Below are 27,594 nucleotides of genomic sequence, written 5' to 3'. Positions count from 1 at the left end.
TGTCCACTTATATATTTGTAGATGTTGATCATATCCCCTCTTAGTCTCCGCTTTTCCAATGTAAACATGCCTAGTCTTTCAAGCCTTTCCTTGTATTCCATCGTCTCCATGCCCTTAATTAGTTTGGTCGCCCTCCTCTGTACCTTTTCTAGCTCCAGGATATCCTTTTTGTAGTACGGTGCCCAGAATTGTACACAGTATTCAAGGTATTCAAGGTGTGGCCTCACTAGTGATTTATATAACGGGAGTATAATACACATGGTTGTCACCACAAAATTTCAATTGCGGCCATCTTAAAAATTATTTCAGGTGCCAAACTTGGTTCAGGGGGGATACTCCTCCCCTCAGTGAGTCAGCCAGTTAGCTCGGGGGAAATATCCTTACACTAGATGAGGCTCCCTCTGCTGTTAAAAGTTATATAGGTCTTTGCTGACAAGGATCTCCTGTACTTTCTCATACGTCCTAGAGGATGCTGGGGATGCTTCAAGAACCATGGGGTATAGACGGGATCCGCAGGAGACATGGGCACACTATAAGACTTTGAATGGGTGTGAACTGGCTCCTCCCTCCTATGCCCCTCCTCCAGACTCCAGTTAGATTATGTGCCCAGTGAGACTGGATGCACACTGAGGAGCTCTCCAGAGTTTCTCAGAAAAATACTTTTATTAGGTTTATTATTTTCAGGGAGACCTGCTGGCATCAGGCTCCCTGCATCGTGGGACTGAGGGGAGAGAAGCAGACCTACTTTTCTGAGTTCAAGGGCTCTGCTTCTTAGGTTACTGGACACCATTAGCTCCAGAGGGTTCGATAACTTGGTGCGCCTAGTTGCTTGTTCCCGGAGCCGCACCGTCACCCCCCTCACAGAGCCAGAAGACAGAATCCGGGTGAGTATGAGAAGATCAGAAGACTTCAGTGATGGCAGAAGACGGCGGTTGAGGTACCGCGCTGCGCGCCATGCTCCCACACCTAACACGGCACTGCAGGGTGCAGGGCACAGGGGGGGCGCCCTGGGCAGCATGAACACCTCAATCAGCACTGGCATAAGTGATAACAGTGCCTAGGCACTAGTTAAGGGACCCCCGCCAGTATAAATATTAATTTAAGCGGGACTGAAGCGCGCCATGTAGTGGGCGTGGCTTAGCCCACACAGCTCTGACCAGCGCCATTTTCTCTTCACAGAAGCTGCAGAGACGCTGGCCCTGACCTCCACACTGCTGTACAAGTAACAGGGTGCAAAACGGGGGGGCACAAGTGATTTGGTGCTAATTTATATATATATATATATATATATATATATATATATATATATATATAAAGCGCTAACAGGTCTGGGCAGTCTTTTTACTTGCTTCAGTACTGGGATAGGCACTGGGTTGTGAGCTGGCAGAACTCCCTCTGTGTCTCTCTTACAGGCTTTGTTGTGGGTCTGTCTCCTATAGCCCCAGTGTGGTTGTGGGTGTCGGTACGTGTGTGTGTGTCGACATGTCTGAGGCTGAGTGCTCTTCCCAGGAGGAGGCTGGAGTGGGGACAGACAATACTGTGAGAGTGGCTGTGTCGGCACCGCCGACGGATGATTGGGTAAATATGTTGAGTGTTTTAAACGCAAATATGACTCTGACTAAAAGATTTGATAAATCTGAGTCTAAGAACCAGACATGGAAGAAGTCCATGGAGGATGCTTTGTCACAAGCACAGACCACTTGGGGGTCACAGAAACGTGCATTTACCCAGATAGATGATACAGATACCAACACGGACTCTGATTCCAGTGTCGACTATAGTGATGCCAGATTAAATCCAAAACTGGCTAAGAGTATTCAGTACATGATTGTGGCGATAAAATAAGTGTTGCATATATCAGAGGACCCTGCTGTTCCTGATACAAGAGTCTGTATGTTTAAAGGAAAGAAACCTGAGGTAACGTTTCCTCCCTCTCATGAACTGAACGCGCTTTTTGAAAAGGCTTGGGAAAATCCTGACAAGAAGATACAGGTTCCCAAAAGAATTCCAGTGGCATATCCGTTCCCCTCTGGGGACAGGGAAAGGTGGGAGTCAAACCCCACGGTAGACAAAGCTTTATCGCGTCTATCCAAAAAGGTGGCGCTTCCGTCTTCTGACACGGCAGCCCTAAAAGATCCTGTGGATCGTAAGCAGGAAAATACACTAAAATCCATTTGTCACTACAGGGTCGCTACTCAGGCCTGCTGTTGCTTCGGCATGGGTGAGTAGTGCTACTGAAAAGTGGGCAGATAACTTGTCATCTGAGTAAGATACCCTGGACAGGGATAGCGTGATTTTGACTTTGGGTCACATCAGGGATGCTGCAGCATATTTAAAATAAGCTGTAAGGGATATTGGCCTTTTGGGATCAAGGGCCAATGCCATGGCAGTCTCAGCAAGGAGAGCTTTGTGGATTCATCAATGGAATGCTGACGCTGACTCTAAGAAGGTTGTTTGGTGACAGCCTCACTGACCTGGTATCTACAGCTACCGCGGGTAAGTCTTCGTTTTTACCTTATGTTCCTGCACAGCAGAAGAAATCGCCTAACTCTCAGATGCAGTCCTTTCGGCCCAATAAATTCAAAAAAGGACGTGGGTCCTCCTTCCTTGCTGCGAGGGGAAGAGGAAGGGAAAAAAGGTCACAGTCTGTGGCAAGTTCTCAAGAGCAGAAGTCCTCTCCGGCTTCTACCAAATCCACCGCATGACGCTGGGGCTCCTCTGCGGGAGTCCGCACCGGTGGGGGCTCGTCTCCGACTCTTCAGTCAGGTCTGGGTGCACTAGGAACTGGATCCTTGGATAATAGAAATAGTAACCCAAGGATACAGGTTAGAGTTTGAAGACGTGCCCCCTCACCGATTTTTCAAATCGGCCTTGCCAGCTTCTCTTCTAGAAAGGGAGGTAGTAAGCGCTGCAATACTAAAGTTGTGTCAAAATCAAGTTATTGTCACAGTGCCCCCGTCACAACAGGGGGAAGGTTTTTATTCGAGCCTGTTCGTGGTCCCGAAGCCGGATGGCTCAGTCAGATCGATTCTGAACCTAAAATCCCTCAATTTCTTTCTAAAAAAATTCAAATTCAAGATGGAATCTCTCCGAGCAGTGATCTCCACTCTGGAGGAGGGGGATTTTATGGTGTTGGTCGACATAAAGGATGCCTACTTGCATGTCCCCATATATCCTTCACATCAGGCTTACCTGAGGTTTGCTGTTCAGGATTGTCATTACCAATTTCAGACGTTGCCGTTTGGTCTGTCCATGGCTCCGAGGATTTTCACCAAAGTGATGGCGGAAATGATGGTTCTCCCGCGCAAGCAGGGAATCACAATTATCCCATACTTGGACGATCTCCTCATACAGGTGAGATCCAAGGAGCAGTTGCTTAAAAATGTTGCCCTTTCACTGACGATTCTGCAAAAACATGGTTGGCTCCTAAATTTGCCAAAATCACAGTTGGGTCCGACGACGCGGCTGTCGTTCCTGGGTATGATTCTGGATACAGAATTACAGAGAGTTTTTCTTCCAGTGGAAAAGGCTCTGGAAATACAGAACATGGTAAAACAGATTCTGAAACCAGCAAAGGTGTCAGTTCTTCAATGCACTAGGTTGCTGGGGAAGATGGTGGCGGCCTACGAGGCCATTCCGTATGGCAGGTTCCATGCCAGGGTGTTTCAGTGGAACCTGTTGGACCAGTGGTCCGGGTCTCACCTGTACATGCACCGGAAAATAATTCTATCTCCCAGGACCAGGATCTCCCTTCTGTGGTGGCTGCACAGTTCTCACCTTCTGGAGGGACGCAGGTTCGGGATTCAGGATTGGATCCTGGTGACCACAGATGCAAGTCTCCGAGGCTGGGGAGCAGTCACACAGGGAAGAAACTTTCAGGGAAAGTGGTCAAGCCAGGAAGCTTGTCTACACATAAAGATTTTGGAATTAAGGGCCATTTACAATGGCATCCTGCAAGCAGAACATCTTCTTCGAAGTCTGCCTGTTTTGATTTCAGACAACGTGACAGCAGTGGCGTATGTAAACCGCCAGGGCGGAACAAGGAGCAGAGTGGCGATGGCCGAGGCCACGAAGATTCTTCACTGGGCGGAAAGACATGCCAGTGCTCTGTCAGCAGTCTTCATTCCAGGAGTGGACAATTGGGAAGCAGACTTCCTCAGCAGACACGATCTCCATCCAGGAGAGTGGGGTCTTCATCAAGAGGTCTTTGCAGAAGTGACAAGTCGTTGGGGAGTTCTTCAAGTAGACATGATGGCGTCCCGCCTCAACAAGAAACTTCAGAGATATTGTTCCAGGTCGAGGGACCCTCAAGCAATAGCGGTGGACGCCCTAGTGACACTGTGGGTGTTTCCGTCGGTCTATGTGTTCCCTCCATTTCCACTCATTCCAAAGGTGATAAAAATTATAAGAAGAACAAGGGTTCAGGCGATACTCATTGTTCCGGATTGGCCAAGAAGGGCCTGGTATCCAGATCTTCAGGAGTTGCTCATAGAAGATCCCTGGCCTCTTCCTCTTCGGGAAGACCTGTTACAACAGGGTCCGTGCGTGTATCAGGACTTACTGCAGCTGCGTTTGACGGCGTGGCGGTTGAACGCCAAATTCTAGCCTGAAAGGGTATTCCCAGTGAAATCATTCTCACACTTCAGGCTAGGAAAGAAGTAGCGGCAAAGCATTACCACCGTATTTGGAGGAAATATGTGTCTTGGTGTGAATCCAAGAAGGCTCCTACGGAAGAATTTCACCTGGGGCGTTTGCTCCATTTTTTCTACAAGCAGGTGTGGATGCGGGCCTAAAGTTAGGCTCCATTAAAGTACAGATTTCGGCCTTGTCGATCTTTTTTCAGAAAGAATTTGCCTCCTGTGGCACCATGGGATCTTAATGTGGTGTTGCAGTTCCTGCAATTGCATTGGTTTGAACCTTTGCACAAGGTTGAGTTAAAATTCCTTACTTGGAAAGTAGTCATGTTGTTGGCCTTTGCGTCCGCAAGGCGAGTGTCCGCAAGGCGAGTGTCTGAGTTGGCGGCTTTGTCTCACAAAAGCCCCTATTTAATTTTCCATGCTAATAGAGCGGAGTTGAGAACTCATCAGCAATTTCTACCGAAAGTGGTTTCATCATTTCACGTGAACCAGCCTATTGTGGTGCCAGTGGCTACTGATGTCTTGGCGAATTCAAAGTCTCTCGATGTGGTCAGAGCTTTGAAGGTCTATGTCGCCAGAACGGCTCAGATTAGGAAAACAGAGGCTCTGTTTGTCCTGTGGGCTCCCAACAAGATTGGGGCTTCTGCTTCTAAGCAGACTATTGCGTGCTGGATTTGTAATACGATTCAGCAGGCTCATTCTACGGCAGGATTGCCGTTACCGAAATAGGTGAAAGCCCATTCTACCAGAAAGGTGGGCTCATCCTGGGCGGCTGCCCGTGGAGTCTCGGCGTTACAACTTTGCCGAGCTGCAACTTTGTCGGATCAAACACCTTTGCGAAGTTTTACAAGTTTGATACCCTGGCTGAGGAGGACCTCTTGTTTGGTCAATCGGTGCTGCAGAGTCATCCGCACTCTCCCGCCCGTTCTAGAGCTTTGGTATAAACCCCATGGTTCTTGAAGCATCCCCAGTATCCTCTAGGACGTATGAGAAAATAGGATTTTAATACCTACCGGTAAATCCTTTTCTCTTAATCCGTAGAGGATGCTAGGCGCCCGTCCCAGTGCGGGCTGTATCTGCAGTTTGGTTATAGTTACGCTCATGTTGCGTTGCATTGCGTTCAGTCAATCTGTGACTGTTGTTGGTCATGCCGTTGCATGCGTTGTTTGTTGTATGCCATGTTGTGCGGCATGGTTGAGGTGTGAGCTGGTATGTATCTCACCATTAGTATTAAAGTAAATCCTTTCCTCTAAATGTCCGTCTCCCTGGGCACAGTTCCTATAACTGAGGTCTGGAGGAGGGGCATAGAGGGAGGAGCCAGTTCACACCCATTGAAAAGTATTAAGAGTGCCCATGGCTCCTGCGGAACCGTCTATACCCCATGGTCATGAAGTGGACCCCAGCATCCTCTACGGACTAGGAGAAAAGCATTTACCGGTAGGTATCAAAATCCTGTTTTTCAGAGGATTTCTATGAAAAAGATCCTGAGGAAAATAAGAGGAAGTCGTCAACCCCAACATAACAGCTGAATCACAGTTGGGTGTGTGAGGGTGGCAATACGGCTGGTGTTTTCATATATATATATATATATATATATATATATATATATATATATATTATTGATGTTTTCTTTTCCTTTCTCTTTTTGTATAACAATAATTCAGTCAGGTGAGTTCAGTTTACCTTTACTTCCATCATCCGTCTCAGTCTTTCCCTCCCAAGTTTAAAGGGTGAAAGTACTGCGGTCTGGTCTGGGACGGGATTTAGTCAACATGTCTAAAGCACTAACCAAGACGTCTAAAACATATTATGTTTGCACGAAATGTAGCAAGAAGAGTACGAGGGTTGGCAGCTACGGGGTGTGCGATTCGTGTGTAGACAAGGACGCCCCACCCGGGAGCAGTGCTCCCTCTAGGTCATGGGAACATGTCCTAGCGGATGAAATCTCCAAAGAAATGGCAGAGACCCGCAAACAGCAATCAGAATGGGCTGCGGGATTCTCAAAGACTATGGAAGAATTTATGATAAGAATAACGCCGCCAGCACAAGCCGTAACCAATGAGCGCAAGGCAGTTAAAAGACCTCTACCTATCTTACCAGAGGGGTCAGAGGAGGAGGATGGTCTTGTTATTGACGCAAATGAAGGCGAGTTGATTGAAGCTACCCTGGATGCCGGTTCTCAGAAAGAGGCTACGGCAGTCACGGGTCTAGATTCCCTTATTGAAGCAGTTAAGGAGGTTCTAAACTTTAAAGAAGACGAAGTTAAGGAACCAGAAGATTTTGATTTATTTGCATCCCAAAAGCAGTTTTCTGCAGTGTTTCCCATTCCTAAATCTCTTCATACTCAGATGGAGGAAGCATGGAAGCAGCCGGATAAACGATTTCAATTTCTAAAAAGGTTTCAGGTAAATTACACTTTACCAAAGGGTGTCATGGTGAAGTGGGAAGTTCTGCCAGTGGTAGATGCTTCTTTAGGTAGGTTGTCTAAAAAGACAATTTAACCTATACCAAATGTAAGAACTTTGAAAGATGTGTCAGATTGGAAGGTTGACGCAGCTTTAAAATCAATCTTTGTGGCAGCAGGTGCAGCTCACAGGCCTACAATTATCAGTGCTTGGGTGAACAAGGCCATGGTAGCATGGGCTGGACGTGTATAGTACAAACTATTGAAGAGGAAAATAGCCTGGAAGAAATTACTTAACTGGCAGAACATATTCGTGAATCGGCTTCATATATGTGCTAGGCCTCAAGGGATACTAGCAAGATAGCGTCACGCATCTCGGCATCGGCCATATCGGCTAGAAGAATTTTATGGCTCAGAGAATGTCAAGGAGACTCTGTTTCCAAAAAGGCTATAGAAGCCATTTCCTTTGTTGGGGAGATGTTTTTCGGTCCCGAGTTAGACAAGTGGATTTCGCAAGCAACAACAGGGAAATCCACTTTTCTTCCTACTCCCTATGTGAGAACCGCTCCTCAGGTTAGGAGAGGTTATTCGGATCCAGTGTTTAATTCATTTAGATCGCATTCCTTTCGAGACCGAGGTAGAGGTTTTGGCGCACGGACACATGGAAACAGAGGTAGAGGCCGTTCCCAGGCAACAGCCAGAAAACAGGATAAACCAACTGAAAAGACCATGGCATGACTGTCTCCCAGCTCACCTGGGGTCCCCCTCGGTGGGCGCACAGCTGGAGAGTTTTCTGGACACCTGGGCCAACACTTCATCAGAGGTATGGATAAACAATATTATCTCTCGGGGTTACCGAATAGATTTTCAACAGCGTCCTCACAGTCCGTTTTTATGACAGGATTGCCTCGGTGTCCTCAGAAAATAAAGGCTTTACTGACAGCAATTCAGAAATTGCTTTGCACAAATGTAATTATTCCAGTCCCGGACTCTCAAAGAGGAACATTATTTTATTTGAATCTTTTTATCGTACCAAAGCCGGACGGAACGGTCAGACCCATACTCAATTACGAATTTTTAAACCAGTTTCTGAAGGTCTACAGATTCAATTCAAGATGGAATCATTTCAGTCGGTCATTGCAGGTTTAGAACAAGAGGAGTTCATGGTGTCCATGGACATGAAGAATGCATACCTTCATATCCCGATTTGGACCCCTCATCAGGCATACTTCAGATTCGCTTTAGAGAAGGATCATTACCAGTTCAGGGCTTTGCCGTTCGGTCTATCATCAGCATCGAGAGTTTTTACAAAGGTCATGGCGATAATGGTCGCAAAATTGACAACAGTAGGGGTCACGGTCATACCTTATCTAGACAATCTGCCGATCAAGGCCTCTTCTCAGGAACAGCTGATCAGAGATGCTCATTCAACACGGTTGGATAGTGAACTTAAAAAAGTCCAACTTAATATTAACACAAAGGATTCAATTCCTAGGTCTAATATTGGAAACAGTACAAATGAATGTTTCTACCAGAGAGCAAGGTCCAGGACATACAGAGGCTGGTGGATCAAGTATTAAAGACTCAGACTGTTTCCCTACATCTATGCGTATGGCTTCTTGGAAAGATGGTGGCGTCTTTCGAGGCTCTACAGTACGTCAGAATTCACTCCAGATCTTTCCAGATGAGCCTTATTGCTCAGGGAGCGGGTTTGCACTGGCTTCTTCATCGCAGAATACGGCTGTCACCACAAGTTCGAACCTCACTGATTTGGTGGTCATTACATAGGAATCTTGCAGCGGGCAGGAGATTCGGCATTTGGGATTGGAGGATCCTCATAACGGATGCCAGTCTCAGAGATTGGGGTGCCGTCCTAGATGACCATCAGTTTCAGGGCAGATGGACATCACAAGAAAGATATCTACCCATAAACATTCTCGAACTGAGAGCAGTTTACAATGCTCTTCTCTTGGCCGAGAACATGGTGATGGGTCAATACTTGAGGATACAAACGGACAATATTACAACACCGGCATACATAAACAGTCAGGGGGGAACAAAGAGCAAGATGGCATTAAAAGAAGCCACAAAGATCTTGTTGTGGGTAGAAAGGCGAAACGTCCTCTCTGCAGTGTTTATACCATGAGTAGACAACTGGGAAGCGGATTATCTCAGTCATCAGGACATGCATCCAGGAGAGTCGTGTCTATACCCACAGGTGTTCGAGTTGTTGGTGAGGAGATGGGGCCTACAGTACCTCAGGTAGATCTAATGGCATCTCGAAACAACCATCAGCTGCCCAGGTATGTGGCCAGAACGAGAGATCCAGCAGTGGAGGGAGTGGACGCATTGACACTTCCTTGATGTTACAGAAGGGTTTAAATTTTTCCACCTTTCCCGCTCATTCCCAGGGTTCTAAAGAAGGCGAAACGGTAAAGAGTGTGGGCAATTCTAATAGCACTGGATTGGCCCCGCAGGAGTTGGTACTCGGACTTGCGGGGTTTACTGACGGAAGATCCTTGGAGGTTGCCTCAGAGAGACTTGCTCTCTCAGGGGCCGTTCCTCCACCCAGACCTGAACAGGCTGCGTTTAACGGCGTGGCTCTTGAAACCCGGATCTTAAAAAACAGAGGGATACCAAAAGCGGCCATTCCTACTATGATAGCCGCTCGAAAGCCAGTCACAGCCATGCACTATTACAGAATATGGAAGAGATACATGGACTGGTGTCAGAAACGGGGGTGGGACTTGAAGGAATTCCACTTGTCTAGGCTTCTACGTTTCCTCCAAGCCGGTTTAGATGGAGGCCTAAGATTAGGTTATTTGATGGTTCAGGTTTCAGCTCTCTCCATCCTATTTCAACAGCGTTTAGCATCTTTACAGGAAGTTCAGACTTTCTTGCAAGGAGTTCTGAGGATACAACCTCCCTTTCGTCCTCCCACTGCACCGTGGGACCTAAACTTAGTGTTGGACTATTTACAATCAACTACCTTTGGAGAGAGCAAAGCTATTACTTGCCTTAGCTTCGGCCAGAAGAGTCTCTGAGTTAGGAGCCTTATCATGTAAGAGTCCTTTTCTAATTTTCCATGAAGATAGGGCGGAACTCCGTACAAGGGCAGAGTTCTTTCCTAAGGTAGTTTCGGGGTTTCATGTGAATCAGCCGATTGTGGTCCCATCTTTTCAAGGAGCTGCAGATGGGGACGTGTCTTTGGACGTGGTAACAGCTATACGGATATACGTACAGGTTAAGTCGTCTATCCGAAAGTCGGACCATTTGTTTGTTCTTTATGATGGCCCAAAGAAGGGTTGGCCAGCATCTAAGCAGACTCTGGTCAGGTGGATTAGGTTTGCCATTAGGCAGGTTTATGTATCAGGTGGCAGACAAGTTCCGGTTCAGGTTGGTGCACATACCACTGGATCCGTGGGTGCCTCATGGGCGGCTGCCAGAGGTGCCTCTACTACTCAGCTTTGCAGAGCGGCAACGTGGTCATCAGCACACACGTTCACGAGATTCTACAAGTTTGATACATTTGCGTCCAAAGATTCTAAGTTTGAACGTTCAGTTTTGCAGGCCACTGACAGCACTCCCACCCTTGGGAGTAACTTTGGGACGTCCCCTACTGTATAATACTGCTCCAGTGTCCCCTAGTGGATGAAAGAGAAAAGAGGATTTTGGTACTTACCGATAAATCCATTTCTCTGAATCCACTCGGTGACACTGGACGCCCGCCTCAGTGCTGTCAGCCTGCTGTGTTCAATGTTCTTGTTTAAACAGTTCGTGCAAACAGAGTTAGTTTTTCTGTTAACAGAGTTCTTGGATGCTGTTTGATGTGTTGTATGGTAGGCTCCTCACAATTGTTTTGTAGTTTCATGTTCTATTCTCTCCGTCAAATTTTCCAAACTGAGGGATGAGGGGCGTGAAGGGGGAGGAGCCGGATGTGCAGACAATGTTTGATTTTAGATTATGCCACTCCTCCGGTTGCAAGCTTCACACCCATACTGTATAATGCTGCTCCAGTGTCCCCGAGTGGATTCAGAGAAATGGATTTATCGGTAAGTACCAAAATCCTCTTTTTAATTTACACCTATTGTGCTGGTTGTCTTGTTTGGCTAATAGAAAGCTTAGGATGTGGAAGGGTGTTAATAGGGGAGAAAACCAATCTGCCTTCTTTTAATGATCTATAGTCTGTGTTACTTCTCAAAACCTTTATCTCATTGCTGTGTTATTTTTCTGTTTGTCTGCAGCTGTGAAATCAGAAGAAGTTTCTGTGAAGGAAGAACCTGTACATCTTGATGTGGGAATGCTAAATGGAGGGCAACGGTTTGATTATGTTCTCCAGGAGAAACCGATCGAGAGCTTCAATGAATATTTGTTTGCATTACAGAGTCACCTGTGTTACTGGTAATAACCACAGATATGCTTAACTAGCTTTCACTCCTATGATGTAGTCCACATATTGCCAATATATTCTACAGCAGCACACACATTCAGAAGTAGTTAGGGAGCCACCATAAAAAAATTGGGTTTTCTGGAAGCCAATAGAAGACAGAGGAAGTATGTTTATAATATACTGCAAAGAAGGAAGTATAATAAATAATAGCATTATCCTTGTGCAAGATCGATTATTTAAAAAGGGAAGCAAAACTCATCTTGGTAATTATAGGCTGGTAAGTTTGACATCTATAGTGGAGAAAATCTTAGAAAGTATATTAAGTGATAGCATTCAGGAGTACTTAGAGTCCTGCAAAATTATTACCAAGAACCAGCATGGGTTTGTGAGGGACAGGTCTTGTCAAAGAGACTTAGGCCCTCATTCCGAGTTGATCGCTCGCTAGCTGCTTTTAGCAGCAGTGCAAACGCTAAGCCGCCGCCCTCTGGGAGTGTATCTTAGCTTAGCAGAAGTGCGACCGAAGGTATTGCAGAACTGCTCCAAAAAAAGATTGTGCAGTTTCAGAGTAGCTCGAGACTTACTCCTAGCTAGCGATCACTTCAGTCTGTTTAGTTCCTGTTTTGATGTCACAAACACGCCCTGCGTTCGGCCAGCCACTCCCCCGTTTCCCCAGGCACGCCTGCGTTTGCATCTGTCACGCCTGCGTTTTTCAGCACACTCCCGGAAAACGGCCAGTTACCTCCCAGAAATGCCCCTTTCCTGTCAATCACTCAGCGGTCAGCAGTGCGATTGAAAAGCGTTGCTAGACCTTGTGTGAAACGGCATAGTCTTTTGTGACAGTACGTTGCGCGTGCGCACTGCGCACCATACGCATGCGCAGAAATGCCACTTTTTTACCTAATCGCCGTGCTGCGACCGAAAGCAGCTATCGAACAACTCGGAATGACCCCCATAATTAGCTTCTGTGAGGAAGTAAGTGCGAACTTAGACCAGGGAAACGCAGTGTATGTGGTATATTTAGATTTTGCTAAAGCCTTTGACACGGTACCGCACATGAGGTTGGTTTAGGAAACACAATTTGTAGTTGGGTTAAAAATTGGTTGGAAAATAGAGAGCAGAGAGTTGTGGTCAATGGTAAGTATTCCAACTGTGATAAAGTATTAAGTGGTGTACCCCAAGGGTCTGTACTAGGGCCTATTCTATTTAACATATTTTTCTCTTACGTCCTAGAGGATGCTGGGGTCCACATTAGTACCATGATGTATAGGTGGGTCCACCAGGAGCCATTGGCACTTTAAGAGTTTGAGAATGTGGGCTGACTCCTCCCTCTATTCCCATCCTACCAGACTCCGTTTAGGAAATGTGCCCGGAGGAGCCGGTCACAGCTAGGGGAGCTCCATAGGAGTTTCTTTAGTTTTATTTTTTTGAATAGAGTTTAGGCACAAGGAGGCTGCTGGAAACAGCCTCCCTGCTTCGTGGGACTAAGGAGGGGAGTAGTTTCCGCCCTGAGGGGTGCAAGCCACTATCTCCACTGACAGGACACTGAGCTCCTGAGGGGACAGATCGATTGCCGCCACAGGGGATCGCTCACCCCAGCAGCACGTCTCCAACCCCCTTACAGAGCCAGAAGGCGTCGGTGGCGAGTTAGTCACCGGCCCCCTGACAAGGCGGAACATATGTCATCTCAGGATGATCCCATTCCATGTAATCAGGATTGCTCTGGTTTAGCACAGATTCCATTAAGAAAACCGGAGTGGTTAACCTCTATCAAGAGAGTGATTTCTCAGATTTAGCACAAAAGGAAAATGCAACTCAGGTTTTACAGACCTCTATGGCTGTTTGGTACAGGTCGGCACCTTCAGAGCCCCCTAGCACTCACTCTCAAAAACGTGCTCTTGCCCAGATTTTGCAAGACGACACAGGCACTGACACGGTAGACGGTGATGGGGAAGTGCTGAGGGGGGCACCATCTCTTGCAAAAGGGGTGCAGTTAATGATTTAAGCCATTAGAGATGTATTAAATATTGTTGACACAATACCTGAGCAGGTTGAGGAGACGTACTTCACTGATACTAAGAAACCATCGCTAACCTTTCCTGCGTCTAAAGAATTAAATGCTATATTAGAAAAATACTGGGAAAACCCAGAGAAAAAATTCCAGATCCCAAGAAAGGTTCTGGTTGCATTCTCCTTCCCTGAGGAGTTTAAAAAGAAATGGGAAACCCCACCCATAGTTCACGCATCGGTATCCAGACTGTCAAAAAAGATGGTTTTACCTGTCCCGGGATCTGCCGTGTTGAAAGAACCGGCTGATCGCAAAATTGACACTACGCTCAAATCCATATACACGGCTTCAGGGGCGATATTACAGCCTACTATTCCCTGTGCATGGATTTCTAAAGCTATAGTAAAGTGGTCTGGCACGTTACTTGAGGAATTGGATACAATGGATAAATGTGACGTTGAATTGTTGTTACGTAACATACAGGATTCTGTGGGATTTACGGTGGAATCCATGAAGGACCTGGGTTCGATGGCTGCTGGGATATCTTCCATGTTGGTCTCAGCTCATAGAGGGCTCTGGCTGCGCCAGTGGTCTGCCGACACGGAATCCAAGAAAGGCGTGGTGAACCTACCAAACACAGGTCAGGCCCTATTTGGGGAAGCGCTAGATGCGTGGATCTCCACAGCAACGGCGGGTAAGTCACCCTTTCTTCCTTCAGCTGCGCCTGACACGAAGAAACCTTTTTCTTCAGCTACGTCACAGTCCTTTCGGACTCCTAAAACAAGAACAAAAAAGCCGCATAACACCTTCTGTAGAGCAGGGCGGCAAAATCCAAAAAACCTGCTGCTGCAGGCTCCCAGGACCAGAAGTCTGCTTCTGGTACATCAAAATCCTCAGCATGACTGTGGACTGCACGGCCTGGAGGAGGGACCGGTGGGGGCGAGGCTCAGAAGGTTCAGTCACGTTTGGGTGACGTCAGGCCTGGACCCCTGGGTGTAAGATATTGTGTCCCAGGGGTACAGGCTGGAATTTCAGGAGATCCCGCCTCACCGATTCTTCAAATCAGGCTTGCCAGATTTACTGCCAGACGGGGCCATTCTACAGGAAGCCATCCAAAAATTAGCAGGGTCACAGGTCATTGTCCCATTTCCACCTTGTATGCACAACAAGGGTTACTATTTGAACCTTTTCGTGGTACCGAAACCGGATGGTTCGGTCAGACCAATTTTGAATTTGAAATCGTTGAACCCCTATCTGAGGGAGTTCAAATTCAAAATGGAATCTATGAGAGCAGTGATTTCAGGTCTGGAGGAGGGGGAGTTTCTAGTATCCCTGGATATCAAGGATGCGTACCTCCACATTCCGATTTGGCTGCTGCACCAGGCTTATCTCAGATTTGCACTATTAGACAGTCACTATCAGTTTCAGGCTCTGCCATTCGGCCTTTCCACAGCATCGAGGGTGTTCACCAAGGTGATGGCGGAGATGATGGTTCTCCTCCACAGGCAGGGAATAAACATAATTCTATACGTGGACGATCTGCTGATAAAGGCAGTATCCAGGGAGAGGTTGTTACAGTCGGTTACTCTTTCGACTCAACTGCTCAGGAATCACGTTTGGATCCTGAACCTTCCGAAATCACATTTGGAGGCGACAAGGAGATTGTCTTTCCTGGGGATGGTCCTCGACACTGAAGTGCAGAGGGTGTTTCTTCCAATGGTGAAAGCGGTGATGCAGTCTGTGGTCCGGGATGTCTTGAAGCCTTTCCGAGTATCAGTTCATCAGTCCATTCGCCTTCTGGGGAAGATGGTGGCCTCATACGAGGCTCTACAGTACGGCAGATTCCCCAAATGGATCTCCTAGACAAATGGTCGGGGTCCCATCTGCACATGCACCAGAGGATACGTCTGTCGCCGAAGGCAAGGATTTCGCTCCTCTGGTGGCTGCAAATGCCTCACCTTCTGGAGGGCCGCAGGTTCGGAATTCAGAACTGGATTCTTCCGACCACGGATGCAAGTCTCTGAGGTTGGGGAGCCGTCACCCAGGGGGAAACCTTCCAAGGAAGATGGTCAAATCAGGAAGCCATTCTTCCAATAAAAATTCTGGAATTAAGAGCCGTGTACAACGGTCTTCTTCAAAAGTAGACTCAAGACTTTCCTGTTTACTCAAGCATTTCCATAGTGTCCCTTTTAGTATCTTCATGCTTCTGTATTTTATGAAAATGTACTTCATAATTTTCTGTACTATATTATGCTATGTATCTGTTAAGCGCCTTGAGTCCTATTGGAGAAAGAGCGCTATATAAATAAAATTATTATTATTATTATTAAGTGGCTCATCTTCTACAAGATCGGGCCATTCAAGTACAGTCAGACAATGTAACGGCGGGGGCCTACATAAACCGACAGGGAGGAACAAAGAGCAGAGCTGCAATGTCAGAGGTGACAAGAATCCTACTCTGGGCAGAAAGGCACGCGTTGGCGCTGTCAGCGATCTTCCTTCCGGGCGTGGACAACTGGGAAGCAGACTTCCTCAGCAGACACGATCTCCATCCAGGGGAACGGGGCCTCCACCCGGAGGTGTTCACAGACGTGACCAGTCGTTGGGGCGTGCCTCAAATAGACATGATGGCATCACGTCTCAACAAGAAACTTCGGAGGTACTGTTCCAGGTCCAGAGACCCACAAGCAGTGGCGGTGAATGCCCTGGTAACTCCGTGGGTGTTCCAGTCAGTGTATGTGTTCCCTCCACTTCCACTCATTCCAAGAATCCTAAAGCTCATAAAGAGAACAAGGGTTCGGGCAATTCTCATTGCTCCGGACTGGCCAAGGCGAGCTTGGTACGCGGATCTTCTGGATCCACTGCTGGAAGAACCGTGGCCTCTTCCGCTCTGTGAGGGCCTTCTGCAACAGGGGCCATTTGCTTATCAGGACTTACCGCGGCTACATTTGACGGCATGGTGGTTGAACGCCAGATCTGAGCCCGTAAGGGTATTCCGAGCAAGGTTACCCTGATACAGGCTAGGAAAGGGGTAACGTCTAAACATTACCATCGCATTTGGAAAAAATATGTGTCTTTGTGTGAATCCAAGAAATTTCCTATGGTGGAGTTTCAACTTGGACAGTTTCTCCTCTTCCTGCAAGCAGGTGTGGATATGGTTCTGCGTTTGGGATCCATAAAGGTCCAGATTTCAGCCTTATCTATTTTTTTCCAGAAACAATTGGCTGCCCTCCTTGAGGTTCAGACCTTTTTGAAAGGGGTTCTGCACATCCAGCCTCCCTTTGTGGTGCCGACTGCACCCTGGGATCTTAACGTGGTGTTGCATATCCTGCAATTGGATTGTTTGAGCCTCTACAGGAGGTTGAGGTCAAGTTTCTCACGTGGAAGGCTGTCACTTTGTTGGCCTTAACTTTTGCTCGATGTGTGTCGGAGTTGGGGGCTTTATCCTGTAAAAGCCCCTATTTAATCTTCCATGAAAATAGAGCTGAGCTCAGGACGCGTCAGCAGTTCCTTCCAAAGGTTGTGTCGGCTTTTCATATCAACCAATCTATTGTGGTGCCAGTGGCTACTGACTCAATGACATCAAAGTCCTTTGACGTGGTGAGGACTTTGAGGATCTATGTGAAGAGGACTGCTCATCACAGAAAATCGGACTCTTTGTTTGTCCTGTATGATCCCAAGAAAATTGGGTGTCCTTCTTCTAAGCAGATGATTTCTCGCTGGATTAGGTTCACTATCCAGCATGCATATTCTACGGCAGAATTGAAAGGCCCACTCTACTCGTAAGGTGGGTTCTTCCTGGGCGGATGCCCGGGGTGTCTCGGCTTTACAACTTTGCCGAGCGGCTACTTGGTCAGGGTCGGACAAGTTTGCTAAGTTCTACAAGTTCGATACTTTGGCCTCTGAGGACCTAAAGTTTGGTCAGTCAGTTCTGCAGGAGCCTCCGCGCTCTCCCTCCCGTTCTGGGAGCTTTGGTACATCCCCATGGTACTAATGTGGACCGCAGCATCATCTAGGACGTAAGAGAAAATAGAATTTTAATTACCTACCGGTAAATCCTTTTCTCGTAGTCCGTAGAGGATGCTGGGCGCCCGCCCAGCGCTTCTTGATCCTGCAGTGGTTATCTGGTTCAGTTTAACTTTGTTCTTGGTTGAGTACTGCCTTTGTTACTTGGTTAAGTAATGTTTCAGCTTTGCTGAGTTTCAAGCCAGTTAGCTTGGTTTGCCTTGTATGTGTGAGCTGGTATGAATCTCGCCACTATCTGTATATAATCCTTCTCTCGAAGATGTCCGTCTCCTCAAGCACAGTTTCTAGACTGAGTCTGATAGGAGGGGCATAGAGGGAGGAGCCAGCTCACACCCTCAAACTCTTAAAGTGCCAATGGCTCCTGGTGGACCCGTCTATACCCCATGGTACTAATGTGGTCCACAGCAGCCTCTACGGACTACGAGAAAAGGATTTACCGGTAGGTAATTAAAATCCTATTATAAATGACCTGGAGGATGGTCTTGAGAGCAAAGTGTCCATTTTCACAGATGTCACTAAACTGTGTAAAATAATCAGAAAAGATAGAGATGTTGACTGTCTACAGAATGACTTAATCAAATTGGAAGTTTGGGCGGGAAAGTGGAGTATGCGGTTTAATATAGAGAAATGTAAAGTTATGCATTTTGGGACAAAGAACAAACATGCTATTTACAAATGAAATGGGGAAATGGTAGGTGTATCAGTAATGGAGAAAGATTTGGGGGTTACTCATCGACAATAGACTTAGTACTAGTGCCCAGTGTGAGTGAGCAGTAGTAAAGGCAAATAAGGTATTAGCATGCAGAAAATGGGATGGAGACGAGGGAAGAATGTGTAATCCTGCCACTATATAAGTAATTGGTACGGCCACATTTGGAATACTGTGTACAGTTCTGGGTACCACACTATAAAAAAAGACATATTGGAACTTGAAAATGTTCAGAGAATAGCTACTAAATTGATCAAGGGCATAGAGTCATTGGACTAAAATGAAAGGTTAACCAGATTAGATATGTTTACATTACAAAAGAGGCAACTAAGAGGCAATTTGTTTAACAAGAGATTCGTAAACAGAACATTTGGCCACCACCTAAGGTTAGAGGAGAGGACTTTTCAAACCCTGCGAAGGAAGGGTTTCTTCACAGTGAGGGCGGTAAAGCAGTGCCGTAACTAGACATTTTAGCGCTGTGTGCAAGAAACAGCATCGGCGCCCCCCACTCCCCCCCTCCAAATATAAAACCGGGCCAATGTGCGCCGTAGGCAGCAGAGTCCCCCCTTTTTACACATTGGGCAGCAGAGTCCCCCTTTGTTATATATTACAGCAACAGAGCCCCCTTTTTCACATTAGGCAGGGAGAGTGTGTTTGAATGTCACATTAGGCGGGGAGAGTGTGTGTGTGTCACCTTAGGCAGGGAGAGTGTGTTTGTATGTCACATTAGGCGGGGAGTGTGTGTGTGTGTCACATTAGGCGGGGAGAGTGTTTGTGTGTCACATTAGGCGTGAAGAGTGTGTGTGTGTCACAGGCAGGGAGAGAGTGTGTGTGTGTCACATTAGGCAGGGAGTGTGTGTGTGTGTCACATTAGGCAGGGAGAGTGTGTGTAAGTGTGTTTTTGTTGTCACCTGTGGGGGCGATCCGGCAACCTGACAGGCGCAGACACTGTTCTACAGGCGCTCCCACTCCTATTCCATTGCTGATGCGGCAGTGGGTCTAACAGGCGTCCTCAGCAGAGACAGGTCAAACCACAGCAGGGCCTGCAGATGGCTTCAGTAGCGCTCCCTCTCCTCCTTTGCAGCGGCAGCAGGTCTCACAGGAGGAATTAGCTGAGGCAGCGGCGGCTCATATACGGCAGCAGGCAGCTTCAGTAGCGCTCCTTCTCCTTTGCAGCGGTGGCGGGTCTCACAGGAGGAATTAGCTGAGGCAGCGGCGGCTCGTGTACGGCAGCAGGCGACATCAGTAGCGCTCCCTCTCCTTTGCAGTGGCGGCGGGTCTCACAGAAGGAGTTACCACACGGGGGACTGTGCTGTGTAACACCAAATGGCTCCTGTGCCACCGCTCCCCATCCCTTACAGAGGCGGCGGCGGGACACAGGTGCCGGTGGACAGCGTAGCTAAAATGCTCGTACGTGGTGGTGTGCTGCCTGATGGTGCACCTTCAGTGCAGTTGCGCTGTGGGCAAGGCACCATCGGCACACACCTAGTTATGGCCCTGCGGTAAAGATATGGAATTCTCTGTCGGAAAAGGTTGTACTGGCAGACTCAATCAATAAGTTTAAAAAAGGGTTGGACAAATTCTTAGAAGAAAAAGAAATCCAAGGATACAACCTCTAATAAGTAGATTACATACGTATAGGTTGAACTCGATGGACAAACTGTCTTTTTTTCAACCTTAACAACTATGTTACTATGTATAATGCTGTAATAATATTTTTCATTATCTTTAGTCCATGTGGGAACATTAGGGTGTAGACGTGTTGCACTGGTGCTTAGGCACTTTTGAATTTGTCTCCAAAAGTCCAAGCAGCTACTCCTCTTTATGCCGTAGCCTGCTGGAAATAGTTTTCTGTTTTGTTTTGTTTTCAAAATCCTCCATCGTAACTTGTTTCTCTCTTTTTCTGGCTGCCATTGTTTATTTATTTATTTATTTATTAATACCGTAGTGGCATCTGTGCCTGGAGCAGGCTCAGGATTTACTGTGTACTGTATCTCCTCCTGTCACCTGTATGCCCTCAGACTGACAGGCTTCCAGGGGGAAATAAAGTCACAGCAACTGCAGGTAATGACTGGGATCCCTTTGCCCTCCTGCACCATCAAGCACTGGGACTGACACAGCACCATGCACCAGAGCCGTCTTAACAGCAGTGTAGGCCCCTGGACACAGCAATGCACTGGGCCCCCTACCCATTCTCCAGCGGTAGGGGTGGTGGGTGCTATCAGTGGCAGCATTGATGTTCCGTGGGCGGTAGAGGGTGTTCTATCTACAGCTCAGCATGTAGGACCTGTAGCAGTAATTTCTTCTTATTACTCCTTTACTGCACAGATGGGGCTAAACTGTGGAAGGGGGCATTGGGCTGAATGAAGAAGCCCTGGTACATGACTTCCAGGGTGGTAGGTTATGTTTAATACGTAGGGGAGGGGTGGCTAGTGGAGTGGGCTTAATATTTATCATTTTCTGGTGGGAGGGCTGCTTGCTTGACTGCAGATATCTCTAGTTCCTGAAAATATATTCTTAGCTTTGGATGGGATAAAAAACTAAAGAGTCCCACCTATCAGGAGATACTGGGGACTTGGGGATCAGAGTTCAGAAGCCAGAACAATTCACCAATGAAAATCTAAAACTGCATATTAGGCGTGTGGAGCTGGAGCAAGGATCAGCTGCTTGAAGGCTGATATCTCTGGTTCTTGGGATATTAGTAGAGACAAGCTGCTAGTTTCCACTAAAAGGGGAGAGTCCCTTCTTTTGGAGAATACCCTCAGAAATTCTCTAAGTCAGACAGAACCTGAGAGATCTGGCTGGGAAGAGCAATTAACAGGCTTGGATGGGGACCACTGCTTTCAAGTCGGATATTTCCGGTTCCCCAGGGCCGATTTTAAAAAATCTGGTACCCCTGGAAAGAGGGGACCCTCAGCTATCAGCCTAGGGCCCTTATTCTCTTGGGGCCCTTGGGCAAGAGCCCATTGAGCCCATACGAAAAGATGGCCCTGCCATGCACATGATGTGGCGTCTGCAGAGTGGAACCAGGATTTAGTCACAGTCAGAAACTGTGGCCTGCAGGGGAGGAGTGGATGCATATACTGTACCCCTTTCCAATGGGCGTTGGGTTGGAGGGTAAGGTTATCGCAGGCATCCCTGCACTATTCACAGGGGAATGTCCTTATGGTAGCAATCACTTAATTCTGGGTTCAGAGATCCAGTGTGCTGTCCTTAGACGGTAATCCTCCTTGGCGTGTACTCACATTAGCAATCCCGGCAAAAAACCGCAGCAGCAAGCAGCAGCTTCTTTTACTTCACTTCCATCCTCTTGATCTGCAGGGATGTAATGGGTGAGGGGGTTGGGTGCTGTTTCTGTGGTGATGCTTTTTTTGTTTTTAGTATGTCTTTTGCTGTTCCACATTCACCTTGGAATTGTACAGTACAGCTGTTTTCTCTTACGTCCTAGAGGATGCTGGGGACTCCATAAGGACCATGGGGAATAGACGGGCTCCGCAGGAGACATGGGCACTAAAAAGAACTTTAGATATGGGTGTGCACTGGCTCCTCCCTCTATGCCCCTCCTCCAGACCTCAGTTTGATACTGTGCCCAGAGGAGACTGGGTGCATTACAGGGAGCTCTCCTGAGTTTCTCTGAGAGAGAGAATTTTGTTAGGTTTTTTTATTTTCAGGGAGCCTGCTGGCAACAGGCTCCCTGCATCGTGTGACTGAGGAGAGAGAAGCAGACCTACTTAAATGCTAGGCTCTGCTTCTTAGGCTACTGGACACCATTAGCTCCAAAGGGAGTCGAAACGCAGGTCTCCCCTCGCTGTTCGTCCCGGAGCCGCGCCGCCGTCTTCCTCACAGAGCCGGAAGATAGAAGCGGGGTGAGTATAAGAAGACAGAAAACTTCAGAGGCGGCAGAAGACTTCAGATCTTCTCAGAGGTAACGCTGCGCGCCATTGCTCCCACACACAACAAACAGCGGCAGGCACTGATGTGTGCAGGGCGCAGGGGGGGCGCCCTGGGCAGCAATAATAAACATCTAGGACTGGCCAGTATAGATATATAGGCTCTGCGGGCTGTATATTTAAATCCTCCGCCAGTTTTTGAAGAAATCGAGCGGGACCGAAGCCTGCCGCTGAAGGGGCGGAGCTTGATCCCTCAGCACTAACCAGCGCCATTTTCTCCACAGCACACCGCTGGGTAGCTGGCTCCCCGGACTTTCCCCTGCTGAACACGGTGACAGAGGGTTTTAAAGAAGGGGGGGGGGCACATAATTTGGCGCAGTTATTATATAAAGAAAAGCGCTATCTATATATATCTGGGATTTTTCCAGGGTCATTGGCGCTGGGTGTGTTCTGACATACTCTCTCTCTGTCTCTCCAAAGGGCCTTGAGGGGGAACTGTCCCCAGATTAGAGATTTCCCTGAGTGTGTGGGGTGTCGCTACGCGTGTGTCGGCATGTCTGAAGCGGAGGGCTCTTCTATGGAGGAGGTGGAGCAAATGAGTGCGGTGTCTCCGTCGGCAACGCCGACACCTGACTGGTTGGATATGTGGTATGTTTTAAATGCAAATGTGAATTTATTACACAAGAGGTTGGACAAAGCGGAGTCCAGGGAATGTACAGGGAGTCGAACCCTGCCTTTCACTATGACGCAGGGACTTTCTGGGTCTCAGAAGCGCCCACTATCCCAAGTAGTTGACACTGATACCGACACGGATTCTGACTCCAGTGTCGACTATGATGATGCGAGGTTGCAGCCTAAATTGGCTAAAAGTATTCATTATATGATTATTGCAATAAAAGATGTGTTGCATATAACAGATGACCGCTCGGTACCTGACACGAGGGTACACATGTTTAAAGAAAAGAAGCCTGAGGTTACTTTCCCCCTTCTCATGAGCTAAATGAGTTGTTTGAAAGGGCTTGGGAAACTCCAGATAAGAAACTGCAGATTCCCAAGAGGATTCTTATGGCGAATCCTTTCCCGACTAAGGACAGGATACGGTGGGAATCCTCCCCAAGGGTGAACAAAGCGTTGACACGCTTATCCAAAAAGGTAGCGCTGCCATCTCAAGATACCGCAGCCCTCAAGGATCCTGCTGATCGCAGACAGGAGACTACCTTGAAGTCTATTTACGCACATACTGGTACAGTACTCAGACCGGCGATAGCGTCGGCTTGGGTTTGTAGCGCTGTAGCAGCGTGGACAGATACCTTATCTGCTGATATTGATACGCTGGATAAGGAAACCATTTTATTGACCTTGGGTCATATTAGGGATGCTGTACTATATATGAGAGATGCTCAGAGAGACGTTGGCCTACTGGGTTCCAGAGCCAACGCGATAGCGATTTCTGCTAGGCGAGCCCTGTGGACTCGACAATGGACGGGTGATGCCGACTCGAAGAGGCATATGGAGGTTTTGCCTTACATGGGTAAGGACTTATTTGGGGAAGGTCTCACGGACCTGGTTTCCACAGCTACTGCAGGTAAATTAACTTTTTTACCTTATGTTTCCTCACAGCCTAAAAAAACGCCACATTATCAGATGCAGTCCTTTCGGTCGCATAAATCCAAGAGAGTACGGGGATCTTCCTTTCTTGCCAGAGGTAAGGGCAAGGGAAAAAAGCTGCCAACTACAGCTAGTTCCCAGGAGCAGAAGTCCTCCCCAGCTTCTACAAAATCCACCGCATGACGCTGGGGCTCCGCTGAGGGAGTCCGCTCCAGTGGGGGCACGTCTTCGACTTTTCCGCCACGTCTGGGTTCAATCACAGGTGGATCCCTGGGCAATAGACATTGGGGTAAATTTACTAAGGTGGGAGATTTTTAGAACTAGTGATGTTGCCCATAGCAACCAATCAGATTATATCTATTATCTGCTAGAAGCAGCTAGATAAATGGTAAGTATAATCTGATTGGTTGCCATGGGCAACATCACCAGTTCTAAAAATCTCCCACTTTAGTAAATTTACCCCATTGTTTCCCAGGGTTACAAGCTGGAATTCGAAGAGGTGCCTCCTCGCCGGTTTTTCAAATCGGCCCTACCGGCTTCTTCCCCAGAGAGGGAGGTAGTTTTAGCAGCAATTCAAAAATTGTGTCTTCAACAAGTGCTGGTCAAGGTTCCCCTGCTTCAGCAGGGGATGGGGTATTGCTCAACCCTGTTTGTGGTCCCGAAACCGGACGGTTCGGTCAGACCCATTCTGAATTTAAAATCCTTAAACCTATACTTAAAAAGGTTTAAGTTCAAGATGGAATCACTCAGAGCGGTCATCGCCAGCCTGGAAGGGGGGGGGGGATTATATGGTGTCCCTGGACTTAAAGGATGCATACCTTCATGTCCCCATATATCCGCCTCATCAGGCGTTCCTGAGAGAGGATTTTCACCAAGATAATGGCGGAAATGATGGTGCTCCTGCGCAAGCAGGGAGTCACAATTATCCCGTACTTGGACGATCTCCTAATAAAAGCGAGATCAAGAGAGCAGTTGCTGAACAGCGTAGCACTCTCCCTGAGGGTGTTGCAGCAGCACGGCTGGATTCTCAATCTCCCGTAGTCACAGTTGGTTCCAACGACCCGTTTGCCTTTCTTAGGCATGATTCTGGATACAGACCAGAAAAGGGTTTTTCTCCCGATGGAAAAGGCCCAAGAACTCCTGAACTTGATCAGGGACCTCTTGAAGCCAAAAAGGGTGTCGGTGCATCACTGCACTCGAGTTCTGGGAAAGATGGTGGCGTATTACGAGGCCATTCCATTCGGCAGGTTCCATGCAAGGACTTTTCAGTGGGACCTTCTGGACAAGTGGTCCGGGTCGCATCTACAGATTCATCAGATGATCAGCCTATCCCCCAGGGCCAGGGTATCTCTCCTGTGGTGGCTGCAGAGTGCCCACCTTCTAGAGGGTCGCAGGTTCGGCATTCAGGACTGGGTTCTGGTAACCACGGACGCGAGCCTCCGAGGATGGGGAGCAGTCACACAGGGAAGAAACTTCCAAGGTCTGTGGTCAAGCCAGGAGGCTTGTCTACACATCAACGTACTGGAATTAAGGGCCATATACAATGGCCTTCGTCAAGCGGAGAATTTGCTTCGCGACCTACCGGTTCTGATTCAGTCAGACAACATCACTGCAGTGACTCATGTAAACCGTCAAGGCGGAACAAAGAGCAGAGTGGCAATGGCGGAAGCCACCAGGATTCTGCGCTGGGCAGATAATCACGTAAGCGCTCTGTCAGCGGTATTCATTCCGGGAGTGGACAACTGGGAAGCAGACTTTCTCAGCAGACACGATCTACATCCAGGAGAGTGGGGACTTCATCAGGAAGTCTTTGCAGAGATTGCAAGTCAGTGGGGACTGCCTCAAATAGACATGATGGCGTCACGCCTCAACAAGAAACTTCTGAGGTATTGCGCCAGGTCAAGGGACCCTCAGGCGGTAGCAGTGGACGCCCTGGTGACACCATGGGTGTTCCAGTCGGTCTATGTGTTCCCTCCTCTTCCTCTCATCTCCAAGATATTGAGAATCATAAGACGAAGAGGAGTACAGACAATTCTCATTGTTCCAGATTGGCCTCGAAGGGCCTGGTATCCGGATCTGCAGGAAATGCTCACAGAAGATCCGTGGCCTCTTCCTCTCAGAGAGGACCTGTTGCAACAGGGGCCCTGTCTGTTCCTGGACTTACCACGGCTGCGTTTGACGGCATGGCGGTTGAACGCCGGATCCTAGCGGAAAAGGGCATTCTGGATGAGGTCATTCCTACTCTGATAAAGCCTAGGAAGGACGTGACAGCAAAACATTATCACCGTATATGGAGGAAGTATGTGTCTTGGTGTGAGTCCAGGAATGCTTCTCCGGAAGAATTCCATCTGGGCCGTTTCCTTCACTTCCTACAGACTGGAGTGAATTTGTGCCTAAAATTAGGCTCCATTAAGGTTCAGATTTCGGCCATATCCATTTTCTTTCAGAAGGAATTGGCTTCTCTCCCAGAAGTCCAGACTTTTGTGAAGGGAGTGCTACATATCCAGCCTCCTTTTGTGCCTCTGGTGGCACCATGGGACCTTAATGTGGTGTTACGGTTCCTTAAGTCTCACTGGCTTGAGCCTCTTCAAACGGTGGAATTAAAGTATCTCACTTGGAAAGCGATCATGATGTTGGCCTTGGCATCGGCAAGGCGAGTGTCTGAGTTGGCGGCTTTATCTCATAAAAGCCCCTATCTGATTTTCCATGTGGATAGAGCGAAGTTGCGGACTCGTCCTCAATTTTTGACTAAGGTGGTTTCCTCTTTTCATATGAACCAACCTATTGTGGTGCCTGTGGCTACGCGGGACTTGGAGGATTCCGAGTCCCTTGATGTGGTCAGGGCATTGAAAATTTATGTAGCCAGAACGGCTCGGTTTAGGAAAACAGAGGCACTGTTTGTCCTGTATGCAGCCAACAAGGTTGGCGCTCCTGCTTCTAAGCAGACTATTGCTCGCTGGATCTGCAACACGATTCAGCAGGCTCATTCTACGGCTGGATTGCCGTTACCAAATTCAGTAAAGGCCCATTCCACTAGGAAGGTGGGCTCTTCTTGGGCGGCTGCCCGAGGTGTCTCGGCATTACAGCTTTGCCGAGCGGCGACTTGGTCGGGTTCAAACACCTTTGCAAAGTTCTACAAGTTTGATACCCTGGCTGATGAGGACCTCATGTTTGCTCAGTCGGTGCTGCAGAATCATCCGGACTCCCGCCCGTTTTGGAGCTTTGGTATAATCCCCGTGGTCCTTACGGAGTCCCCAGCATCCTGTAGGACGTAAGAGAAAATAAGATTTTAAACCTACCGGTAAATCTTTTTTTTTTCTCCTAGTCCGTAGAGGATGCTGGGCGCCCGTCCCAGTGCACACTAATTTCTGCAAGACTTGTATATAGTTTTGGCTTGCATAAGGGTTATGTTACAGTTTTGATCAGTCTCGGGCTGATGCTGTTTTGTTTCATACTGTTAACTGGTTCGTATATTCCATGTTATATGGTGTGGATGGTGTGGGCTGGTATGAATCTTGCCCTTGGATTAACAAAAATCCTTTCATCGTACTGTCCGTCTCCTCTGAGCACAGTTTCTCTAACTGAGGTCTGGAGGAGGGGCATAAAGGGAGAAGCAAGTGCACACCCATATCTAAAGTTCTTTTTAGTTCCCATGTCTCCTGCAGAGCCCGTCTAGTCCCCATGGTCCTTACGGAGTCCCCAGCATCCTCTACGGACTAGGAGAAAAAGCTTTACCGGTAGGTTTAAAATCTTATTTTTCTCCGGCAGGGTCAACAAGTTATCAACAGGATAACAATGGGATATGATAGAGCGACAGCGGATTGGCACCAAACGATCACAAGCTTTCAGTCCTCCCAGGATGCAACGGCCTTGTCCATATATTCCCGCCCACTAGCTCAGGCAAATCAGTTTTTTGTTTGGTGCG

General features: G+C 47.8%; 1 protein-coding gene across 4 annotated transcripts in view; it reads left to right on the top strand.

Annotated features, from left to right (window-relative positions):
- Nucleotides 1-27,594, top strand: part of DDHD2 (DDHD domain containing 2) — a 252,721-nt gene that overhangs the window by 167,149 nt on the left and 57,978 nt on the right. For all 4 annotated transcript variants that reach the window (XM_063931530.1, XM_063931529.1, XM_063931532.1 and 1 more), the window contains one exon: nt 11,286-11,442. In XM_063931530.1, the coding sequence (XP_063787600.1) occupies nt 11,286-11,442 (157 nt within the window). The remainder of the gene's footprint in view (nt 1-11,285; nt 11,443-27,594) is intronic.

Source organism: Pseudophryne corroboree, chromosome 6, assembly GCF_028390025.1.
Source record: "Pseudophryne corroboree isolate aPseCor3 chromosome 6, aPseCor3.hap2, whole genome shotgun sequence".
Taxonomy (NCBI): domain Eukaryota; kingdom Metazoa; phylum Chordata; class Amphibia; order Anura; family Myobatrachidae; genus Pseudophryne; species Pseudophryne corroboree.
The sequence above is the reverse complement of the archived record's forward strand: the minus strand, read 5'-3'. Positions and strand labels throughout refer to the sequence as shown.